General features: G+C 40.8%; 1 protein-coding gene across 3 annotated transcripts; it reads right to left on the reverse strand.

The window, feature by feature from the left end:
* Positions 1-12,646: 12,646 nt before the first annotated feature.
* LOC111897275 (uncharacterized) lies at positions 12,647-19,452 on the reverse strand. 3 transcript variants are annotated; one of them, XM_023893238.3, is made up of 10 exons: positions 18,876-19,452; positions 18,053-18,431; positions 17,907-17,978; positions 17,017-17,805; positions 15,865-16,938; positions 15,648-15,803; positions 15,228-15,577; positions 14,726-15,146; positions 13,099-14,655; positions 12,647-12,986 (listed from the first exon to the last, which is right to left on the reverse strand). In XM_023893238.3, the coding sequence occupies exons 1-10, from the start codon at positions 19,247-19,249 to the stop codon at positions 12,801-12,803; spliced, it is 5,358 nt and encodes a 1,785-aa protein (XP_023749006.1). In that variant the 5' UTR covers positions 19,250-19,452; the 3' UTR covers positions 12,647-12,800. The 3 variants fall into 3 exon arrangements, with proteins under 3 accessions (XP_023749006.1, XP_023749005.1, XP_023749007.1); XM_023893237.3 differs by having other exon boundaries at positions 17,017-17,814; XM_023893239.2 differs by having other exon boundaries at positions 17,017-17,814; positions 18,053-18,426; positions 18,876-19,064.
* Positions 19,453-24,509: the final 5,057 nt, after the last annotated feature.

The raw sequence follows: 24,509 nt of genomic DNA on the forward strand, positions 1-24,509 counted from the left end.
TCTTGATTCTAGTGCATGCATATCAATTGCCTCCTTTAATTCTTTTTTACTATTAAATTTATCTCCAACTGAAAATGATTGTTTATGTACTGCCCCAAGACTGCACCTTTTTTCTTTTCTCAAATTCTTGATAAGAGCTCTTCTCTCTCTGTCTTGGTCAGATCCTCCATCCAAAGATTCAAATTCCTCATAGTTGATCACTTCCATATCTTCAGGTTCATGCCCATGAACAACATTTATACAAGAACCTTCCACATCACTTTCAACATTGAGAGTGAAGTCTCCCATGTCCACATCCACATCCTGTATATTGTTGTCAACATCCATTATGCCATCCACATGATCTTCATCTTCTATTTGTCTCTCATCTTCTTCATACCATGGATCTGTAACAACGTAAATTTTCAAAACAATTTTTCATTTTTAAAACCATCATTTTTCACAAATAACATTAACATATTGTTTCAAATGTATTTATCACAAAGACATTTCCCCAGAATCCAAAAACATAAACTCCTCAAGTGTGTACGAATCATGTCGGCGCCTTCCCGCGCTCATCACTGGTACCTGAAACACATCACACAACAACTGTAAGCATAAATGCTTAGTGAGTTCCCCAAAATACCACATACAACACATACGCCACTCAAGGCTATAATACGACCCTCCGGTCGATGTGTCTTAGCGGGACCCTCCAGTCCCGTAGCTCGTTGGACCCTCTGGTCCGATCATAGCTCGTTGGGCCCTCCGGCCCGGTTCTTTATCGTTGGACCCTTAGGTCCGGTCTATAACAACATACACATACACATAGCACATAACACATAATCTGATACATAACACATAAGACCCTCTGGTCTACACAATGTACCACTCTAGGTAAGTATAGTGAGAAGACTCACCTCGATGTCTCGGTAAATATCTGACTCGGAATAAATGCGATCTAGCCTCCGCCTAATCACACAAAGTAATACACTCATAAATACAACTGAACTCAAACCTAAAGGTCAACAAGGTCAACGGTCAACTTTGACCGGACTCGGCGAGTCTATATGTGTCCACTGACACTCTAGGATCCTCTCTTGACACGCCGAGTACTTCTCTGACTCGACGAGTTCCACCTGGCATGAATCGCGGGGCCACCACGACTCAACTCGCCGAGTCTCAAGAACAACTCGGCGAGTTCCGGCTTGACTCAGTCCCCCTGATTCTCCCTGACTCACTGAGTCGACCCCTCAACTCGACAAGACCACTCGCTGAGTGGTTACGGGCAAACTTCATGCTACTCGTCGAGTCCGTTCTTCAGACTCGGCGAGTTCATGCCATGCATAAACTCAAACTCACTTCTGAGGTCAGATCTATTCCATACAATCATAGATCTGGCCTCCCCAAGCATGATAATCACGTAAAGTCCAAACCTTGGTGCTCAAACAACAACTATTTGCTCCTATATGATGTTTTAGCCTCATATCTCATAACCCTTGGTCAAAACTCCCATGAATCCTCATAAAGCTTAAGGAATAAAGCTTCTCTGGACCTTTATGGATCCCATTTCAAGCCTCAACACAAAAAGGGACGAAATGGACGTCAAATCTAACCAACAAAGGGGTCAAGAAACCCTAAACCCCCATGTTCATCAAAACAACAGAAAATGGAGCCAAAATATACCTCCAAAATGATGCTCTGAGCTCCAAAATCGAAGGATGTCCACCTCCCTTGCCTCATCTTTGCTAGAATCTCCTTTGCCCTGCCAAACAAAGCTTCAAAGGTCAACAATGGCCTCTTCTCTCTCCCAAAACGCTCAAAATCTCTTTAGGGTTTCTCTCTGGGGTTGGTGGCCACAAATGACGGCCACAAGCCCCTTTAAATAGGTCTCAAACCCTGGAAATTAGGGTTTCATTAAACAGCGTGGACTCGCCGAGTCCAGACGCGAACCCGCGTGCAAAAACCGCGATCCTACTCGGCGAGTTTAGACTCCAACTCGCCGAGTCTCCTCACATCACCCAAGATTAAAAGAATAAAAATAATACCTGGGAATCCGGGGTGTTACAATTCTCCCCCACTAGAATCAGATTTCGCCCTCAAAGTCTCACTCCGCAAATAACTCCGGATGCTGCTCACGCATCTCATCTCTCCGGCTCCCAAGTTAACTCTGACCCTTTCCGATGCTGCCACTGGACCTGCACCAGTGACACATCTTTATTCCTCAGAACCTTGATCTTCCGATCTCTGATCGCCACTGGTCTCTCAGCGTAATTCAGGCTCGCATCCACCTGAATATCTTCTAGTGGCACTACTGCCGACTCGTCGGCTACGCACTTTCGCAACTGCGACACGTGGAAAGTGTCATGAATCTGTCCCAACTCTGCTGGCAACTCCAAACGATAGGCTACCCTACCTACTCTCGCGACCACCCTGAAAGGACCAATATATCGGGGCCCCAACTTGCCCCTCTTCCTGAATCGAATCACTCCTTTCCAAGGAGAGACCTTCAAGAGCACAAAGTCGCCGACCTGAAACTCAAGCTCGGACCGGCGTCTGTCCGCATAACTCTTCTGACGACTCTGAGCGGTCAACAACCTCTGTCTGACCTGCTGGATCTGCTCTTTCGTCTGAAGCACGATCTCGGTACTACCCATCACGCGCTGCCCTACTTCTCCCCAGCAGATAGGGGTCCGACACCTCCTCCCATACAACAGCTCAAAGGACGGCATGCCAATGCTCGAATGATGGCTGTTGTTGTAGGAGAACTCCGCCAAGGGCAAAAACGTGTCCCAAGTTCCGCCGAAATCCAACACACATGCCCGGAGCATGTCTTCAGGCATCTGAATCGTCCGCTCACTCTGCCCGTCGGTCTGGGGGTGGTACGCAGTACTAAAATGTAGTTTCGTTCCTAATTCCTCATGAAACTTCTTCCAAAATCTGGAAGTGAAACGTACATCTCGATCTGAAACAATCGAAATCGGCACTCCATGCCGTGATACCACCTCTCTCACGTACATCTCCGCCAACTTCTCCGCGGAAGAGCTCTCACTGATGGCCAGGAAATGAGCACTCTTTGTCAACCTATCCACAATCACCCAAATTGCATCGACACCCCTCGCGGTTCTTGGCGATTTGGTGATGAAGTCCATGGTAATCTGTTCCCATTTCCACTCGGGAATCTCTAATGGCTGCAACTTACCATGTGGACGCTGATGCTCGGCCTTAACCCTGCGACAGGTCAAGCATCTCTCTACAAACCATGCGACATCCCTCTTCATACAGGGCCACCAATAATCCTTTTTCAGGTCCAAAAACATCTTAGTGGCCCCGGGATGGATCGAGAATTTCGATCGCTGAGCCTCCTCCATCAAAATGGTACGCATCCCACCCATGGACGATACCCAAATCCGACCCTGAAATGTCATGAGCCCCCGGCTATCGGTAACGAACTCCGATACCAGCCCGACAACTCGTTCCCTCTTCTGGCTCTCAGGCTGCACACCCTCAACCTAGGCCCCTCGAATAGCATCCAAAATCAGGGTCATCACTGTCAATCTCATACATACATCTCGCAATGGGGCGCTCTCCGCCCTACTGCTCAGTGCATTGGCTACAACATTAGCCTTGCCCGGGTGGTACAGGATCTCACAATCATAATCCTTGACCACATCCAACCATCTCATCTGACGCATATTCAGGCTGGGCTGATCCATCAAATACTTCAAGCTCTTGTGGTCCGTGTATATCGTACATCGAACCCCGTACAGGTAGTGTCGCCAGATCTTGAGAGCGAACACTACCTCCCCCAGCTCCAAATCATGCGTGGGATATCTCGACTCGTGAGGCTTAAGCTGTCTCGATGCATAAGTTATCACATGCCCCCTCTGCATAAGCACCGCTCCCAATCTGGATATCGATGCGTCACAATAAACCACAAAATCCTCCATCCCTTCCATAAGGGCTAACACTGGGGCTTCGCATAACTTCCTGCGAAGTGTCTCGAACGAGGTCTGCTGCTCCAGACCCCAAGAAAACGCAACACCCTTCCGGGTCAACCTGGTGAGCAATACAGCGATCTTGGAGAAATCCTTAATAAATCTCCGATAATAGCCGGCCAATCCCAGAAAACTCCTGATCTCGGTGGGTGATCTCGACACCTCCCACCTCATAACCGCCTCAATCTTGGCCGGGTCGACTAAAATCCCATTCTGGTTAACGAGATGCCCCAAAAACTAGACCTCTCGTAACCAAAACTCACATTTGGAGAACTTGGCATAAAGCCTCTCCGATCTCAAAACTCGTAGGATCTCCCTCAAATGCTCCTCATGCTGCTCTCTGAATCTCGAATACACCAGAATGTCGTCGATGAACACGATCACCGAGCGATCCAACATTGGTCTGCACACCCTGTTCATGAGATCCATGAACACCGCTGGTGCGTTGGTGAGTCCGAAAGGCATCACCACGAATTCGAAATGCCCATAACGAGTCCGGAAGGTTGTCTTCTGTACGTCCCCCTCCCGCACCCTCACCTGATGATACCCAGACCTCAAATCGATCTTGGAGAACCAAGATGCTCCCTGTAGCTGATCAAACAAATCATCGATCCTTGGCAACGGGTAACAGTTCTTGACCGTTAGCTTATTCAGCTCACGATAATCGATGCACATCCGGAGCGAGCCATCCTTCTTCTTGACAAAAAGGATAGGCGCTCCCCAAGGCGAACTGCTCGGCCTGATAAACCCCTTCCCCAACAGTTCTTGAAGCTACGAGGACAACTCCTGCATCTCCGGAGGCGCAAGGCGGTCCGGCGCCTTAGCGATAGGCGCAGGTCCTGGAACCAACTCAATGCGAACTCTATTTGCCTCTCCGGAGGCACACCCGGCAAGTCCTCTGGAAACACATCCGAAAACTCACGCACTATCGAAACCTCATCAACTGATCTCGGTCTCTCAAAATCATCTCTCGCATCCATCACATATGCCACAAAACCCCTACAGCCCTGCTGTAGACTCTGTCTCGCTCTGGCGGCCGAACAAAATGCTGACCCTGAACGTGTACCCTCGCCGTACACCGAAAGAACTCCCCCACTAGGGTCTCGAATCGACACCAATTGACGCTTGCAGTCTATCACAGCTCCATAACGGCTCAACCAATCCATATCCACTATCACACATACGTCCCCCATCGCGACCGGGACCAGATCTATCGGAAACTCCACACCGAAGATCTCAAGGACACATCCTCTAATCACATCCGAAGCATACACAGCTCGCTCATCAGCTATGGAAACTCGCAGAGGCCGATCCAATGCCTCTCGACGGGTACTAATACGCTGACTAAATGTTATGGAAACAAACGACCGACTCGCACCTGAGTCAAATAACACCAATGCAGGCACATAATTCACAAGAAAAGTACATACGCATATGATCATATAAGCATAAAATTTCAACTCAAATAAGAGATGAAAAGGAAATACATACCAGCCACAACATCAGGCGCTGAGCGGACCTCCTCCGCGGTCAACTGAAACGCTCTCCCGCGAGCCCTCGGGGCCTCGACCTTCATCGGCCGAGTCTCGGTAACCCTAGCAGCAGGCGCAGATCCCTGCGCTGGTCCCTGTAGAAGTTGCGGGCACTCGGCCTTCCGATGGCTGGTCTGGTTGCAATGAAAGCAAACCGAGAATCCCTTGGGGCATTCCCTCGCGATATGCCCCTCCTTCCCACACTTGTAACATACTCCACCTCTGCAAGACCCCTCATGACTCTTACCACACTTCCCACAAGTGCGGCCCTTCGCGCCTCCAGATCTCGAATCAGCGGGTCTAGCCCGCTTGGCTGCCGGCTGAGACTGAGCCGGTCGCCGATCCATCCTCTGAGACTCGGCCTCCTCCCTGGCCTGAGTCTCCAGCTCGATCTCCCTCTTCCGGGCATTTTCCTGGAGCTCGGAAAATGTCCGGTAAGTCGAGTTCGCCACGAACTCCCGTATGTCTCTCCTCAGAACACCCAAATAACGCCTCATACGAGCCTGCTCCGTCGATACCTGCTCAGGGCAAAAGATCTCCCTCTCATGGAACTTCCTGGTGATGACAGTCACTGAATCAGTACCCTGCTTGAGGGTCAAGAACTCCTGGATCAACCGTTCCCTCTCTACCGGGGGAACATACTCCTCTCGGAACATAGCGGTGAACCTCTCCCAGGTCACCTTAGAAATCTCAACCAAAGTAAAGTTCGTTGTCACGAACTTCCACCAATCCTTCGCTCCCAGGCGGAGCTGGTTCAAGGCGAACCGAACCCTCAAGTGCTCTGGACAAGAGCACGTATAGAAGCATCCCTCGATGTCAGAGATCCACCTCATAGCGGCAATGGGGTCCTGCGTCCCGTCGAACTCTGGTGGCTTCGTGTTGCTGAACTCTCGGAACAACAACGAGTCACCTCCCTGAGGTCTGGCAGCAGCAACAACAGCAGTAGCTGCAGCTGCAGCAGCCTCAGTCAACGCGGCGTACCGCTCATCAAAAGTCTCGATCAATGTGGTCTTGATGTCTCCAAACATCTCAGGAATCTCAGCCCGGATGGCAGCAGCCACTTCCTCATGAATCATCCGATGGATCTCCTCGCCGCTGACACCACTAGTCTCAGGTGTGTGTCGAGTCCCAACCATGATGTATCTGAAATACAACAAAATTATCAGAGATTTGATCGAACATGCTCATACTCGATGACACTACCCTACTTGTCCTCCGTCGTCCAAAAGATTCTTACTTGAAATGCCTACTGATCCGGTGTCTTCAGTAGTACGGGCCCAATACTACTGACCACACCGCACCAGCATCCACTTCAAGTCCTCCTCCTTGGATCTTGGATTACAAGTACTCTATTCTCATGAGCTCCTAACTGCTATCACTCGCTCTCAAAGCATCTCAGCAGCAGAAAACTCCTAGGCTAAGGCATCACAAATCAGGCCACTCTAGTCCTAATATGTATACTTAGCCTATTCTAGCATGCATAATATAACATATCTCAGAACACATAAAGTAAGGGTACTTTTGGGGAATTCGTCGCTCGGGCGCTGGCTGATCATACACACGACTCTGCTCTGTTTGTCTCAAAACTCTGTTACTCTTTTCAAAAATTTTATTTTATTATAAAAATTCTCCTCAATTCCTCAGTTTGAGTTCAGATACACCCGAAGGTGCATCCGAATCCCTCAAACCAAGGCTCTGATACCAACTTGTAACAACGTAAATTTTCAAAACAATTTTTCATTTTTAAAACCATTATTTTTCACAAATAACATTAACATATTGTTTCGAATGTATTTATCACAAGGACATTTCCCCAGAATCCAAAAACATAAACTCCTCAAGTGTGTACGAATCATGCCGGCGCCTTCCCGCGCTCATCACTGGTACCTGAAACACATCACACAACAACTGTAAGCATAAATGCTTAGTGAGTTCCCCAAAATACCACATACAACACATACGCCACTCAAGGCTATAATACGACCCTACGGTCGATGTGTCTCAGCGGGACCCTCCAGTCCCGTAGCTCATTGGACCCTCTGGTCCGATCATAGCTCGTTGGGCCCTCCGGCGCGGTCTATATCGTTGGACCCTTAGGTCCGGTCTATAACAACATACACATACACATAGCACATAGCACATAGCACATAATCTCATACATAACACATAAGACCCTCTGGTCTACACAATGTACCACTCTAGGTAAGTATAGTGAGAAGACTCACCTCGATGTCTCGGTAAATATCTGACTCGGAATAAATGCTTTGACCGGACTCGGCGAGTCTATACGTGTCCTCTGACTCTCTAGGATCCTCTCTTGACACGCCGAGTACTTCTCTGACTCGACGAGTTCCACCTGGCATGAATCGCGGGGCCACCACGACTCAACTCGCCGAGTCTCAAGAACAACTCGGCGAGTTCCGGCTTGAATCAGTCCCCCTGACTCTCCCTGACTCACTGAGTCGACCCCTCAACTCGACAAGACCACTCGCTGAGTGGTTACGAGCAAACTTCATGCTACTCGTCGAGTCTGTTCTTCAGACTCGGCGAGTTCATGCCATGCATAAACTAAAACTCACTTCTGAGGTCAGATCTGTTCCATACAATCATAGATCTGGCCTCCCCAAGCATGATAATCACATAAAGTCCAAACCTTGGTGCTCAAACAACAACTATTTGCTCCTATATGATGTTTTAGCCTCATATCTCATAACCCTTGGTCAAAACTCCCATGAATCCTCATAAAGCTTAAGGAATAAAGCTTCTCTGGACCTCTATGGATCCTATTTCAAGCCTCAACACAAATAGGGACAAAATGGACGTCAAATCTAACCAACAAAGGGGTTAAGAAACCCTAAACCCCCATGTTCATCAAAAGAATAGAAAAGGGAGCCAAAATATACCTCCAAAATGATGCTCTGAGCTCCAAAATTGAAGGATGTCCACCTCCCTTGCCTCCTCTTAGCTAGAATCTCCTTTGCCTTGCCAAACAAAGCTTCAAAGGTCAACAATGGCCTCTTCTCTCTCCCAAAACGCTCAAAATCTCTTTAGGGCTTCTCTCTGGGGTTGGTGGCCGCAAATGACGGCCATAAGCCCCTTTAAATAGGTCTCAAACCCTGGAAATTAGGGTTTCATTAAACAGCGTGGACTCGCCGAGTCCAGACCCGAACCCGCGTGCAAAAACCACGATCCTACTCGGCGAGTTTAGACTCCAACTCGCCAAGTCTCCTCACATCACCCAAGATTAAAAGAATAAAAATAATACCTGGGAATCCGGGGTGTTACAGGATCACTATTTTCAGATTCATCATACTCTTCAAAATTTGGATCACTTTCTTGAGATTCATCATCCTCTTCATACTCTTGATTACCCTCTTCAGATTCTCCATCCCCTTCATACTCTACATTATCATCATCACTCCCAATCAAATTTTCCATAAGGTTATTAAATAACTCATTCAATTGTTCATCAACATTATTAACAGGGGGTGTTGTAGCATCCTTCATCAACAGTTGATGCCTCTTGAACAACAGTTGCAGCCTCCCTAACACCATCCATCTCATCAATAAGAACACAAGTTGCTGCCTCCTGAACATCAGTTGAACCATCCTGATCATCATTCTTTTCCTTTGAAATGTGAACACCCTCATCAATATAATCTAAATTAAGCCTCTTGCTACAAGAACTTTCACCTATATTGGAATTCCTAACCCTACCCCTTCTATACTCTGGTGAGAAACTATCATTCTTACTCCCAAAAAGAATCAGAGACATGAACTCGCCAATAGGCTCACCATAACCATGGTTCACATTTTTCATTGGAGAATCTGCATGAACTTGACCCTCAACTTCAGCCCCTTGATCATCATTTTCTGGTAATTCCTCAATGACAACTTTACCCTTTGCATTTGGTGACATGAAGTAAGTCAGTAAATTTGTCTTTCCATGCTCTGTGTACACCTCAATCAGCTTGTTATGTGCAATGTATTTAGAAAGGTTGATCACATCCTGATCATTCCCTAAAGCTCTAAGACCAAATTGAAAGTCACCATTGGGTATCCTAAAATGGTAGTATATAACTGGGGATTCATCAACGAATTTAGAATTCCGTGGGTCTGGGTAACCTAGGTCAAGTATTATGGCATCAAGTTCATGCACAAAAAACTCATCAATGTCCACATAATCAACATAATGCACTTCACCTCCAATGTACTTTATATCAGGTAACTTAGTAAATTTCCCACCGTGATGAAGCTTAATACTAAACCATGTGGGTGCACCAGCTAAAAATCAAAATTGTACATATTAACAAAGTCAAAATTTTGCATTTTTTTTTGTTCTAAATCAATAAGAAAATGCAAAGTATAAAAGTTAGAGAAAACAAAGCAACTTACCATATACAGTTGACACATCAACAACTTCGTGTTTTGGTCTGATATGCCACATTACGAACACCATTTCGTATTAAACGTATACCCTCACGTGTGAGGCACGTGAGGGGGCTTAACAGATCCAACTTAACGAGAGTTAAGTCCAGGGACCAAAACCACATAAAAACCACTCCAAAAGGACCATGGATCCAAAAAACTCGTGGTTTGGACTAAAACCCCAAAATTTTGCATACCACAGGGACCATTTTTGCAATTTTGTCTAAAGATATTTATAGTATGTTTGGATTAATTATTTTATCTTGACAAAACTGTAAATTTGATCTCTATGGTATTCAAAAAACTTTGGATAGGATCCAAAAAGTTTCCAACTTGCATGCAATTTGGTCCAAAAAAACTTGAAAAGACGGTTATGCCCTTTGATTTTCTTTTTTATAATTATTTTAATACTATTTTGAATTTTTAAAAATGAAAACAAAAAGAATTTGCTACAAACCACCCCACGATACTCTCTCTCTCTCTCTTCCATCATCTTCTTCTTCATTTATCATCTACAAATCAGGGGAAAATAACCAGATTTTTTACTATTTTGCTACTAGATTATACGCATAAGGAGACCTAAAAAACCAGATTCTTCAATTTTTTTTGCCCAGCTACAAAAACCAATCATATTCCTCTCAACAGGTTCAATAAGGCTAAAATTCTTCTGATCTATTTTTGATGACTGCAATATCCATTGAAATTCTTGTTTGTGGGTGGCTCTCATTCCAGATTTCTTCTTGGCTGAACAATGAACTCATTCCCGATTCCCTTCACTTTTCTTTTCTGATATGTGTTTGTATTTTAGAAGTATTTTATTTCTACAACCTTAGTGAAGGTATTTTTCTTTCATATATTGAAATATCTAAAGGTACTTTTCTTTCAGGTGTTTCACCGAGCACCTGGAGTGCATTGTTTTCCTTCTTCCTTTTCTGATTTATTTATTCAGAATTATCAATATTGAAAGCATACGATTCCAATTTTCTTTCCTGAGACATCTAATTCAGCAAATAGATGAAGATGTATAGAGACAGGAATACACAATTAAGGAGTTGGAACTAAAATAATGGAAAATTGTAAGAGATTTGGATGCATCAATTATGATCCTAGAGATTGGATTAAGCAGCTCCTTGAGCTCTTGCAGATCTTTAGGCTTGGTTGAATGCTCTTAGAGAGAGGCAGAGAGGTTGATCGGGTCGAGTCATTATGAGTGTCTTCAAAGATGAGGCTGATGGAGAAGCGACTACAGTTTCATCCCACCATTGAGACATGGAAATATGTATTTTGGCCACCCTGAATCTCGGATGGAATATGTTTGGTGATATCTGGCTGGGGGACAGTAGCTTTAGGCTTAGGAGGTGGCTCAGTGGTGCCGCCAGCAACATGAACATGGTTCACCGGATATGTAGCCACCGCCTCTATCTTGGCTGATGTGGGATTTGGCTCTACGCTTCCAAGAAGGTAGTCGATTGAAAAATACTGGAGAATTCTTCAAAACCAATAACACTTCTTGGAGTTTGATTAGCGATAATTTTTTGTTTCAGATTCTTCTTGAGATGGGTTCTTTTTTGGTGAGGATGTAACGAGAGAGAGAGAGAGAGGTTGCTAGCAAATTCTTTTTGTTTTTTTCTTTTAAATCAAAATGGTATTAAAATAATTATAAAAAAGAAAAAAAAAATTCAAAGGTATAACCGTATTTTCAAGTTTTTTTGGACCAAAATCATAAAAAATTCTTGATTTTAAACCTTGCATGCAAGTTGGAAATTTTTTGGACCCTATTCAAAGTTTTTTGAATATCACAGGGACCAAATTTGCAGTTTTGTCTTTTATCTTTTAGGAAAAGTGATTATTTACTTATATGTTTTGAAAAAACAATTTTTAAAAAATGTTTGTATTAGTTTTTATATAGGAAAAACTAAAAAAAACAAATAAGTTGATTTTTAAAAAATGTTTGTTTTTGCTTTTTAAAGATATAAAACTAAAAAGCTAGGATTTTGTAGCTTTTAAAAAACTCTATATTTTGCTTATATAAAAACCTGTATCAAAAGTTATTTTTAAATACTTATAATATTTTTTAACTTATTAGGTTTTTTAAAAAACTAATAAGCTATTTTAAAAGACAATCTCAAACACAAACTTAGAAACAATAACTCTTTTATCTTTATATGTACACACACATTACAGTCCCTCCTAAGCCTAGGTACTAAACCCCATGAAAATACGTTGTTTTACTATATAAAGATTACGATTAAGGAATTCACGATTAACAATTGGAAATGTGGATTCAAGATCGACGCATAAGAAGCAAGAATATTGATTATCTTAGATCTTCGTGACAGTGGAAAAAAGTAATGTTTGGACGAAGTAATAAACGATAATGGATGAAAGAAAATAGAAATGGTAAAACGATAATGGAAGAAAAAAATGTTATCGATAATGATATATTTACCAGGTGTAAACCAAATCGAATATATTTTACTAAATTAAAACAACATATTTTATAGGTTTAATACCTAAGCTTAGTTTTTATTGCATAATATGTTAGTATGTATTTAACACCAATAATGTATGCATTTACAAGATTTCAAACGGGAAAAAAAGATTTCTAAAGAAAAATATCTGAAATATTTAATATTAATCACACGAATAAGTGAAAAAAATTGTGAAAAATGATTTCTAAAAAAAAAGCGTAAAAGCCTTTGCTACCGGTGATCAAAACCTCTTAGGTTTACATAGATGGAAAGTGGGACAAATGACTTGTACAGTTTGGAGTAGTTATAACTTATAAGGAGGTTACATAGTGGTTAAGAAACCAATAAATACGGACTAATTTATAATTCATGTACATACATATTCATATATTCTACAAACAGTTGATACTCGTAGGGTTTGCAAATAAATGTTGTCTAAAAACCAACTTTGGTTTCTTAAAGCTGCAACCAAAAAGACCTCGTAACATGGCTGGTGGCTCATTCGATACAGATGCATACATCTTTCTCACCCTGATATGACTATCTAGAATCATCACCTCCAATAACTTTCTACAGCTCTGAAATGCAATCAATGCAAGGATTATTAATTCTTCTTCATAAAAAAAAAAAAAAAAAAAAAAAAAAAAAAAAAAAAAAAAAAAAAAATTAACACAGATGAAACTGACATACCTGAGGATTTAAAACATTCATCTGGGTTATAATATGGTCCTCCAAAATCCCAGGATTTTGCATCACAATACCAAGTACACGACGCACAAGTCCCTTATAAACAATCTCATTAATACTCCCATCTCCATTTACCCAAGGCAAAATTGGCTTATAACAAGGCGAATCAACATCAAAATCACCAATACAAAATCCCTCTTTTGTCCCTGTTGTTCTTGGAGACGTTACTTTCACAATCTCCTTTTCATTTTCAATCAAAACTTGAGCAACTTGTTCTTCTTCTTCTGGTTGTGGGTGGTTTAAAATCGTGACTCTGTGCACTTCCTCATCAGGAGGAGCACTTGTACGATTTTCTTGTAACTCATCATTAATGGAGGAGGTTTGAGGCTCCTTGAGATGAAGAAGATCATGTTCATGTTGGTGGGATGCCATTGATGAAGCCAAAAGGTACTTTGATCGATATAAAGAATCAACAACATGGACACAATCGTATGCATTCACTTTTAAAACCTTCCCAAATGCCTCAAGCACTTCAACAATAACTTCTTCCATCTTTTCCCCTTCTTGTACATCAGTAATAATAATCTCGGAGATTCCTTCCATGCTTAACCCTTGGTCCCCAGCCTTTTGGATGGCTGAATAAACACTTTTAAACATATCCGGATCAAAGGTCCCAGAAGATGCCACGTGTCTTGCATGCCTACTCATACCTTCCCATGTTGACTCAGAAGATGCCACGAGTACAGATGAGTTGGAAACAGAAGGACAAGTGTCTCTATCTTCAGAAAAAGTAATCGCATCGATTCTTGGAATTAAACTACGGGTTAACGATAACTGAATGCCTGGAAAACCTTTTTCTTTACGAGAAAAAATCTCGCTGTCTAATATTTTCGGCTTTTTAGCTTTTTCAACACGCAATTGTTCTTGTTTATCATCAGAATCACGATTACGTTTCTTCAACTCCTCAATCTCTCCAACACCTTCATCAGGCAAACAAGGGAACATCGACACTTCGCCTGAGCACATGAGCAAACATAAATGAAGAACATCGCCACACTGAAGATCAGCAGGGAGATTCACTCCATACTCCAACAAATCATTCTCTCTCTCATGAATCCATCTCGACATCTTCACAGCTCTTTTTCCAGTATTAACAGGAAACGGAGAAGATGAAATACTGTGTAAAAACTGCTGCGAGAGTACAAAATGACTCGCATCGTTACCCCTCACCATGAATTTTCTGTCTCTGAGATAATTAAATGCTGTAAAAAGATCGTGTTCTGAGTATCTCCTCAGTGTTTCAGCCAACAAGCTTGGAACAACTGGAGCTTTTGCAGTACTTAAGAAGATAAGCTTGAAAAGCTCGATTGCATTAGAAACTGCTAATGATTTGTACGTTTGTGTTTCAAAACTTTTTCCTCTATTCATGAGCTTGTCATAGCTTTTAGGCAGACAACGTCTTCTTGATCTTCTTCCAGAACCTTCCCTCCTTCCACTATCCAAAAACTCATCGCTAGGGTTACCTGATGAACCTACACCTACATTGGTTTCATCAAATTCCTACAAACCAATAAAAAAAAAAGATTAACGAATGATTTGTGAAAATTTAAATGATCGATCAAATTCTTACATGTTGTCGAGGACAGTTGTTGGATACGAATCGAGAAGAACCTTTAGTTGCTGCAATTTTGAAAACCTGTTTGTACTGAAGAACCTCATCTAGGGCTATTTTTATATCGTTCTTGTCAAAATCATCCCATTGTTCATCAACATCCAACTCATTTGAAGGATGAACAGCAACATCAGGAGCTTTCCGATTATCGATGAGTGTTTTGTTCTTGGAATATTCTAGATGCTTTGCGTATCTGACACTAAGCATGTTACAGAGTCTCATTACAGCTTTTCTGAATTGATTGTTTCTGTTTAATGTTGACATTCTTCTTCTGCATGTTTCAGGAGGTGCTGGTAGATTCTCAAGTGAGCTCCATTCTGCTCGGTGAAATTTTGCTCCGATTGTAGCACGATGTCTCACGTACTCAATCACCAACAACCTGAGAAAAAAAAAAAAAAATCACCAAATTACATAAATCGTCCCTGGACTAAATGTTAATTTGCAATTTCAGTCCCTTAACCTGTCTGCTGTTTCTGTCCATGGAAATCTTTTCGTGCGTGTAGGCTGTTGTAGCTTTGACACAGAGTAAGGCTGATCGTCTTCATCTTCAATTAGTGCCACGTCATCAGCAGCCTCTTTCTGGACATCCATGTCATCAATTGACACATGTGTATGGGACAATTTGGGATGCTTCACTTTGCTAGATTCTTCAAGTAGATTTTCCATTAAAGTTTTTTCATTATTTACTGTCTTTACTTTCGAAGATCTTTTTCTTTTGTAAGTAATTAAAGCATTTGATGATTTATCTTTCGTGCTTCCAGCTCCCTTCAATTTATTCTTTTGTCTCTTATCATAGAATACACGAAGCACCTACAAAGATAATTAATCAGTTTTACAAAACAAACAATTAAATTAATTTAACCAAATAAAGAAAACAAACCTGTTCCAAGGTCAAATTAAGATTCTCTGCAATCTTCTCACATTTTTTGTAGGATAACTTTTGATTCGAGTCATCATTTGCTACAAGTTTTAACAGCTCAGCCCGTTGATGAGCTGTCATAACTCGAACTGATGCCCATGAACGCGAAAGGAACACCTGATAAAACGAAGTTTCAGAAAATATATAAAAAGAAAACAAAAAGAAAAAAGAAAAAAACCTCATGAACAGCAGATCCAGGGAATGCATGCAAAGCAGCTTTTGGATCAGAAGCAGAATAACAATACTCCAAAGTATTCCAGTATTCATCAACACCTTTTCTACATGCAAGAACAAAATCATGTCTAACATGAGGACGAAGATCAAAAGAATTGACACCTGGCGAAGGCAAAGCAACTGTAACAGGTTCCTCAATGTAAGGCTTAAGTTCTAGAGAATGTCTAAGAGTAGTAGTAGTAGTAGTAGTAGAATGTGGGCCCACTCCCACGTGAGTCTCCTCCACAAATTCTCCACCAATCAAACGTATCAGCTTCAAACGTCTTAAGATGTCAATAACATAAGAGATCCTTGCAGTTGCTCGAGTCTCCATGAGAGACCTATACTCCGGAATCGAAAGATCGGAAAGACGAATTCCATTCCGACATTTCTCAATCATGGAATCGAGTTTCACAGCAGACCCAGCAACCTGTAAAAACAACTCAAGTGGCATGGCTTTAATAGCTGCATCTAATTCAAACAATTTGCAAGAACTATACGGATTCTTGTTAACATCATCTTCTTCTCCTGATAGAATACTAATACTATCATCCCACCCAGGGACACCTGTCAGATACTCCCATAGAAAAACATGAAGAAGCTTTGCACGAACCATTTTAGCCAAAACAAAACCGTTTTCCCTCATTGCTATAAAAGCCTCGGATTGAACATCGTTTGTTGTAGGAATTCTCTCCACATTATTTAAAACAGGGATTGATTTTGATTTACTATTTGTATGTCGAGGGAAACATTGGGTGCGTATTAGCTTTTCAAATGACCTAATTTTCTCATGAACAATATCTGATAAATCTTCAGCTTTGTATACAGATGGATGGAGGATCACATCAACTGTACGTTTGCGACCACAGTTTGTGACAGAAGGGATTGCAAAACTAATGCATTTGCAGTGTCCATCTTCTTGAAGCTTATTTAGACTTCGCTCTAATGTCTTTCTATCCATCATTGTATGCTTATTGTCAAGATTCTCGAGACTTTCAAGCACCCTATGTAGTTCAGGTTTTATAAGAACCTTTTCTTCCTGTCAAAAGAAAAAAGAAAACTATAAGATATATAAGTCAATTTCAAGGTAAAAGGAGATAAAGATTAATATATTGACCTGTAGCTTTTCAAGTATCCTTTGTTCCCTTTGTGAGCTAGCTGAACTAAAACCGAGACATGGATATGTTGTATATGAGCGCCTAACATGGGATGCTGGTGAAGCAGATGAAGATATCTCTAACGCAGGGTTTAAATTTACAATTATGCCACTTGTGTCACTTTGAAGATTATGAGAACCTGTTGAAATTAAACCAATTGGATCAATATTCTGTTCTTCACTGGCTTCAGCGTTGACTGTAGTAATCCGATGATCCGACTCTTGGGTAGTGTGAGTAAGCATGAGTTGACCAACTTGGGTTTGACTTTGAGTTGAAAGTTTGTCATCCATGGTGTCTTCTGATTTACTAGGGAGTGAGGTTGAAGCTTCAGAATTGAAGTTTCCAGAAGTCCAAACTCGGTAGACTAGACCTCTATTAAGGTTTTCTGACTCAAGATGCATCTGGAATCTAGACACCATATCAAGAATTCGAGGGTAGTAACGTTTATTCTTTATGCCAAGTCTTTTGTATACCTCATTAAGAATCAACCCTTTTGAGCCTTCAGCATCAATCATATCATAAATTTGTTGCTCAATAGGAAGTTCAAGAAGCTGTTCAGTATTTTGACCACTGTTGACAAGTTTGACCTGTTGTTCTGTATCAAGATCATCATCTCCACCTCCATGACTTTTGGGGACAAAAGTTTTGGGAGAAAATGTCTTTAGCAGACGTAAGCAGCTAACTTCCTTTTGGTTCACTGTAGCTTGAAACTCCTCAACTAGATGAGCATCTTTCAGCCTGCGTAAAATCTGAGACCACTTGTGCAAATTGCAATACAGTTGAATCAGGGAAGAAGATGAAATGAACCTTAGAGTTATGCTAAATGGTAAATGGTAAGAAATGAACTTACACTTCTCCAAGCTCTATGTCCAGAAGTTTTGCGATAACCTAACTCCTTCTTGATATCTCCAACAACAAGAACCTTTATAAAAGGAAGCAAGAATTAGCAGATGATTAAGTATAAAGGCAACTGAAATGTAGATACTAGATAGTAACCTTGCCATCGGCTTGTTCTAGTCTATCACAAACAGCTTTTATAGCAGGTAAATAGTCTTTTATGTGTACATCTTCTTTGATGTGTTCTTCAGAAACACCACCTCCTGTAACAACTCTTCTGTCTGCATCATTCTCTTTGATAATTTCAAGTCTTTGTAAGCTTCCCAAAGGCTTTGCATAACGGTATAAGTGGAGCATATTGGTGTTTACTATTGAACCAGCTTTGTATTCTCCATCGTTTCCAGCTTCTTTCTTCCTTACTATTGTTGATTGCCTCACAATTAACCCACGGGTTTCAAGATTCCTTAATATGTAGTACATGTTGTTGTTCTTAATGCCAAATTCTTTCACAAGTTCATTCTGGGTTACTCCATCTGTTCTGCAGCAGTAGAAAGTATAGTAACATCAATAACCTTTATGCATAGTTTTATCCAACAGCTCTCAGAGCAGTTTTTCTTTTTATCTAAAAAAAAAACCTCGATTTCAAAAGAGTTTTCAGTTCCTGCATCAATGGTTTCCTGATTTTGGCATTCATTGTAGAGATTAACCAATGTATTTACTTTTTCTTAAAAGTGAAAGTAGACTAATGGTTTGAAGTTTAAACTTTAAAGCAGTCCAATAGATAGCATATGAGCTGCCTTCGAGTTCAAATTCACATATAGATAATATCAACTAAATTTTTGCACAAATGTGTCCCCATATGAATAGAAAAGTTCGGAGCTGATCATGTTCTAACGATTGATCTGAACTCTGTATTCAGACCAATGGCAAGATCACTATAGTAATGTTTCGTAATAAGACCGATCATATCATACAAACAAACCTAGCAATAGCAAGACGTTCGAGGGCGCGACGCTGTGGCTGGGAAATGCCGGCATCCGAAGCTTTAATGTCGTAAATCCCGACAAAGCTGTTAAGCAGATGCTCTGCCGCGATAATCCTCAAGTCGATCGCTTCGGCATCTTCGAAAGACTGAATCTTAGGGTCTTCAGCATCGTACGTAACGCCTTCACATTCGAATCGAAGACTTGGAATATTAAGAAGATTGGACCACAAGGCCTTCTTGACGTTGGTGCAGAGATGGAGACCATTAGAGGAGAGATGAGTGGGGATCTTGGACCATAGACCACGGAGAGTTAGTCCGTTAGCTCCTTGCGAGCAAATTTCTTCGAGTGCTCCGTAGACGACGGTGTCCATTGACGATGTCAGGGATCGAGCTGCATGCAACCGTTGGTCGTTAGCAAGGAAATGGTGAGTGGTGATGTGACGTGTGAGAAAATTTAGAATCAGAATTTGGGTGTTGTTCTTGTTGCAGTGTGATTGTAGGTTTAGGGTTCGAGTCCGTCCCCGGAGAGAATGGTGTTCGATTTGCTACACATCTAATAGCCGGCCTGATAAAAGATTCCAGTTTTCGCATTTTTCTAAAATAATATTATATTAAAAAGAAAATTTAACAAGCCAAAATTATAAAAAAAAAAGTACTTGTTAAAATTATAAAATTACCTGGTTTTGGTTTTAAAAAAATTTAATGGTGTATTGGTAGTCTAATTTTAGATACATTGTATGTTTTTGGTCTCTATTTGATGGTGTAGTCTAATTTGAGATACATTATGTGTTTTTGGTCTATATGGCACGTATTTTTATATGGTTTTTGTTTATACCCCACATAAAATGACAAATACATTTTTAAGATATTTTTTTATATTCTTTTAATATTTTCTTATTCTTTTGAAAAAAAAAATACACACCACCTTTTTAAGTATATAGGGACCAAAACCAATGAAAAGATTTAATATTAGACCATAATTGTCTTCATAAGTGTAAGGGCATAACTGTTTTTTTTAAGTGTATAGGGACCTAAACTTTTTGGATCAAAATTATAAATTGCTAACTGTAACACCCCGACTCTCAGGTATTGATTTATATAAGAATTTTTTATTTTCAAGGTCTACTCGACGAGTTGGTTGCCCTACTCGTCGAGTAGCAGCGGGTTGGTCCACATGTTTTAGTGACCTACTCGCCGAGTCCAAGAAGGGACTCGACGAGTAGGAGCTGGCAGATGAAACCCTAAATTCTGGGGTATTGCACCCTATTTGAAGGATCATTGGCCTTCCCCCCGGTCTCCCCTTTACAGCTCATTGGCACCCTTAAACCCTAAATCGTGTGTGTGTTTCTTTGGTGTGTTAAAGCTAGGAACTCGTGGTGAGGAACTCTTGGGAAACAAGTAAATGAAGCTAGGAACTCGTGGGAAGCAAAGATCTACTTCAGTTGACACTCTCTTGAAGGTATTGGGCTGTCTCCTTGGATCATTTCATCTTTAATCTCTTTTGGGTGGGTTTTAGGAAATGTTTCTTGTGTTTGAGTCAATATCTGAAGTTGCAACTTCAGATCTGGACTCCCTTTGGCCTCTAGATCTATAAAGTTATCAGCTTTGGCAAGTATGAGCCTTCCCTCAAGTGCAAGACATCCTTGAAAGCTTAGTTTTGTCATTTTAAGGCTTTCGAGCTTTGCATGCACGTAAAGTTTGCAACTTTACGTGATAAGCATGCCTTGGGAAGTTGGATCTGCAATATGGAGCCTTTGCATGGCTTAAAAAGCATCTGTATGGATGAAGGACTGAAAGGGACTCGGCGAGTGGCATGGTCAACTCGGCGAGTCTGATGAAGATTTTCATGTGCTCGGCGAGTCGGATGAGTGACTCGGCGAGTCGGATGAGTGACTCGGCGAGTCGGATGGGGTTTTCCCAACTATTGGACATATGTGGACTTGGCGAGTTGCAAGGGAAAACTCGACGAGTCGGCTAAGGAGTTTTCGGCCGCAAACCTTAGGAACTCGACGAGTCACTTTAGTGACTCGGCGAGTTGGTGAGTTATGCATGAAACTCGGCGAGTAGCTGAGGGTACTCGACGAGTTGAGGTCAACATGGACTGTTGACCTTGACAGTTGACTTTGACTTTGACTAAGGGTTGATCAGTGGCCTCCAGGGGACGTTTTGGGAGATTGGAAAATTTACAAGTATGGTTTACAATGAATATATGTGGTGGAGTTCGTGGCAGTGATCCGATAGTTTGAACTTATCTTACGAGTCGACAGTTGCAAAGTGACTTATCATCACTATATAAATAGGGTCTACGACACCAAGGTCGGCCCTTTATGATTTTATCCAGATTATGGCATGATATGTTATTGGTTTACATCCTGGTGGTTAGGATGATGTTATGCTTATGTTAGTGACCTGGTTAGTTCAGTGTCCTAATTATAGAATGATGTTATGTTAGTGACCGATTAGGTCTGTATTCCAGTCTTTGGGATGTTGATATGATTAGTGATATGATAGATCGGTTTGACTATTATATGATATGAGCTAGCATATGATACTTATGTGCACATGTTTGTTTGATTGAGGGTTGGGTTGAGACGCTCCTGCTTTGTGTTGTAGGCCAACATACCCGGTGAGCGGTCCGGATTGGTTGTAGGCCCTGGGAGGCTGTCCAGTCATGTCGAAGGCTCGGGAGCGGTCCAGATAGGCCGTAGGCCTTGCAAGGCGGTCCAGTCAAGTTGAAGGCTCATTATGCATGTTGTTCTATATTTGAAATATGTTATGGTTACATTGGTATGTCGTTGGTATTTTGGGGTAGCTCACTAAGATTTCGGGCTTACAGTTTCAGTTTGTTGTTTCAGGTACTTCTGGTGATCGAGGGAAGGCGAAGGCCTGATCGTACCGCTCCTGCTGCTGCTATGTTTTATGATTGGAAACTGGGATACTATAATGATTATTATTTTGAAAAAATATTATGTAATAACTAAATGGTTTTTAAGTGTGTTGAAAAGTTTTAATTTGACATGAAATTATGGGTGGTACACTAACTACACAGATTATTTTTGCAATTTTTTATTAACAAAAAGTTTACGTAACTTTAAGTTTTTAAATATGGTTTTACCATAAATTTACTTTTTCATGAATTAAAACCGAAACTTTACAAGATTTGTTTGTGTAAATGTCATTTAGCAGGTTTTTTATTCTCTAGACGGTTACACTACCATGTTGGCAGCTGACCGGTTTTGGTCTTAGTGGCTGATGTGGCTATGACCACCTCATTTTCTCTTTCTCACCATTTTCTCTTTCTATCACCATGCATACACCCTCACCCACCCTTTCATTTGCTTTGTAATCTCATCTTCTCTACCTGTAAACCATGCCAAAACTATCATCACCGCTATCATCTTACTGAAAACCACCACCGTCGTCATATTTGTCTTCCTTGAACCTAATTGAAGCATCAGAAAGAAACACCAATGCTCACTTCAACTCAATCTAACATTCGGTATAAAAAAAAATACACAAAACGAAGATATAGAAATCGCCACATGTTACTTCTCAAATACATTAAAAAATAGTGAAATAGGATCGAGTTTTTGATTTGATACTTGTTTTCATCTATGAGCTTCTAATTGGGATTAAGTTTCTTCAAGTCATCTTCTTAGATCTCCACATTCTCAATTTTGGAGTGTGTATGTTTTCCATTGAACAAAAGCAAATGTATTATGATTTGTATGTGTTCATCATCGATTAACATGTATGTGTGTGTTTGTGTGTTTCCATAAACGGTAAAAGAAGACACATTTAACCATAATTTCTTAGGGATCACAATCAATCCTTCTACATATATGGCTTCATATCAAATTTGTCACACCTCTGAACCAGACGGCGGAAACGTCTGGGGGCTTGAGCGTGACTTCCTTGTTGTAGTATCATCACAGAGTATATAATTGAAACATAACATCATCATCATCACACATGAAATACAACAATATTCATTGTTTACATCAAGTATTGTAATTGAATATTACATGCCAAAATAGTCAGAGTATGATGAAACAAAATATAACAAATATCCATTAGTTTGTTCCGCTCAACCTGCTTCAACGGTTTCCTGAGAATACAAGTTAATTTAAAAAGGTCAACATAAAAATGTTGGTGAGTTCATAAGTATGTTTATGAAAATGATTCGTACAACTTTGAAACCACCAGAAAATCCTATATTTTCTTAAAACAGTTTAGTATGTTAGTGTTAGATCTTGTATTAATGCATGTGTGTTATTGGTTATTAGAATGTATAAAGATAATGCAGAAATGTAAAGAGAATGTAAAGATAAAGTCCCCAGACGACCCTATGTTGTCTGAAAAAGAGAATGTTGCCATACCAACCCCCGAAGTTTAGTACCAGTACGAGTATGTTTCTGAGTAATCCAAGAGAAAAGAGAATGTAAAGAGAATGCCTCCAGACAACCCGATGTTGTCCGTAAAAGAAAATTCTGCCATACCAACCCCCGAGGTTGAGTACTAGTACGAGTATGTTCCCGAGTAATCCAAAGAGAAAAGAGAAAGGTCTCCCGTAAATTTACAATGTTAATTTCTCTAAGTGAGCCGTTACAACCATACTTGATAATGAAAATTTCGCCTGTCTTGACGTCTGGAAGATGCCGACTTGTTTAAGGTACGGTTTGTCACCCTAGACTAGACTAGTCTAAATGTAGCGAACAACTCAGGTGTGGAGCGTCACCCCCATATAGATCTATACACAAACTCGTGCTCTCCCTCCACGAGACTCTGGTTATAACTACATGCTACGATCGTACACTCAATATATGTCAACCGGAAAGTCTCACTAGATCCTTAATCGAATTTACGCGAAGAGAAACATATAAAACTCATTTCAGGCCCAATGAACCATGTAGGTGAACCACTAAGGCATCACTAAACATGTAAGTCATTTCAAGGCCCGATAGGAATGAGATCATATAACATGGGCTCGTGTGACTATAAATTGAAATATCATCACAATGAAAATACATGAAACATAACACAATCATCACCAAACATTACATAATACAATTGGTATTGTTGACATCAAGTAGATTGTCTTAGTTTACATATTCCAAAATATTAATAATTGTATGATGTTTGACATTACACAAAATAAATCCACACACTTGAAGGTTCTTCTGCTTAACGCTTACCTGAGAATACAAGTTATTTTGAAAACGGTCAACATATATAATGTTGGTGAGTTCATAAGCATGTTTGAATGGAAGTCTCTGTATTATTTGTAAAAACCCATAAAATCCGATACTTATTGTAATTAGTATGAAAATGATGTGAAAATCGAGTATAGATGCATGTATGGATTTCATAGTAAAAATATGTATAAGTATGCAATTTAGATTCTTTGAATTCTTTCTATTGTAAGTAGAAGGTAATTGAATAATAGTATTTCCCCAGAAAATCCGAAATTTTCTTCTATTAAAAGTGTCGTGATCATATAATCCCAAAACCAAGTATCGATGTATGTATTTTTTCGAATCATCAAGATTAGTATGATTATACCGAAATATTTGATGGAGTTAGTCTCTAAGTGAGTCGTTACAACCATACTTGATAATGACTAATTTGCCT

This window comes from Lactuca sativa, chromosome 5 (assembly GCF_002870075.4).
Source record: "Lactuca sativa cultivar Salinas chromosome 5, Lsat_Salinas_v11, whole genome shotgun sequence".
Classification (NCBI taxonomy): Eukaryota; Viridiplantae; Streptophyta; class Magnoliopsida; order Asterales; family Asteraceae; genus Lactuca; species Lactuca sativa.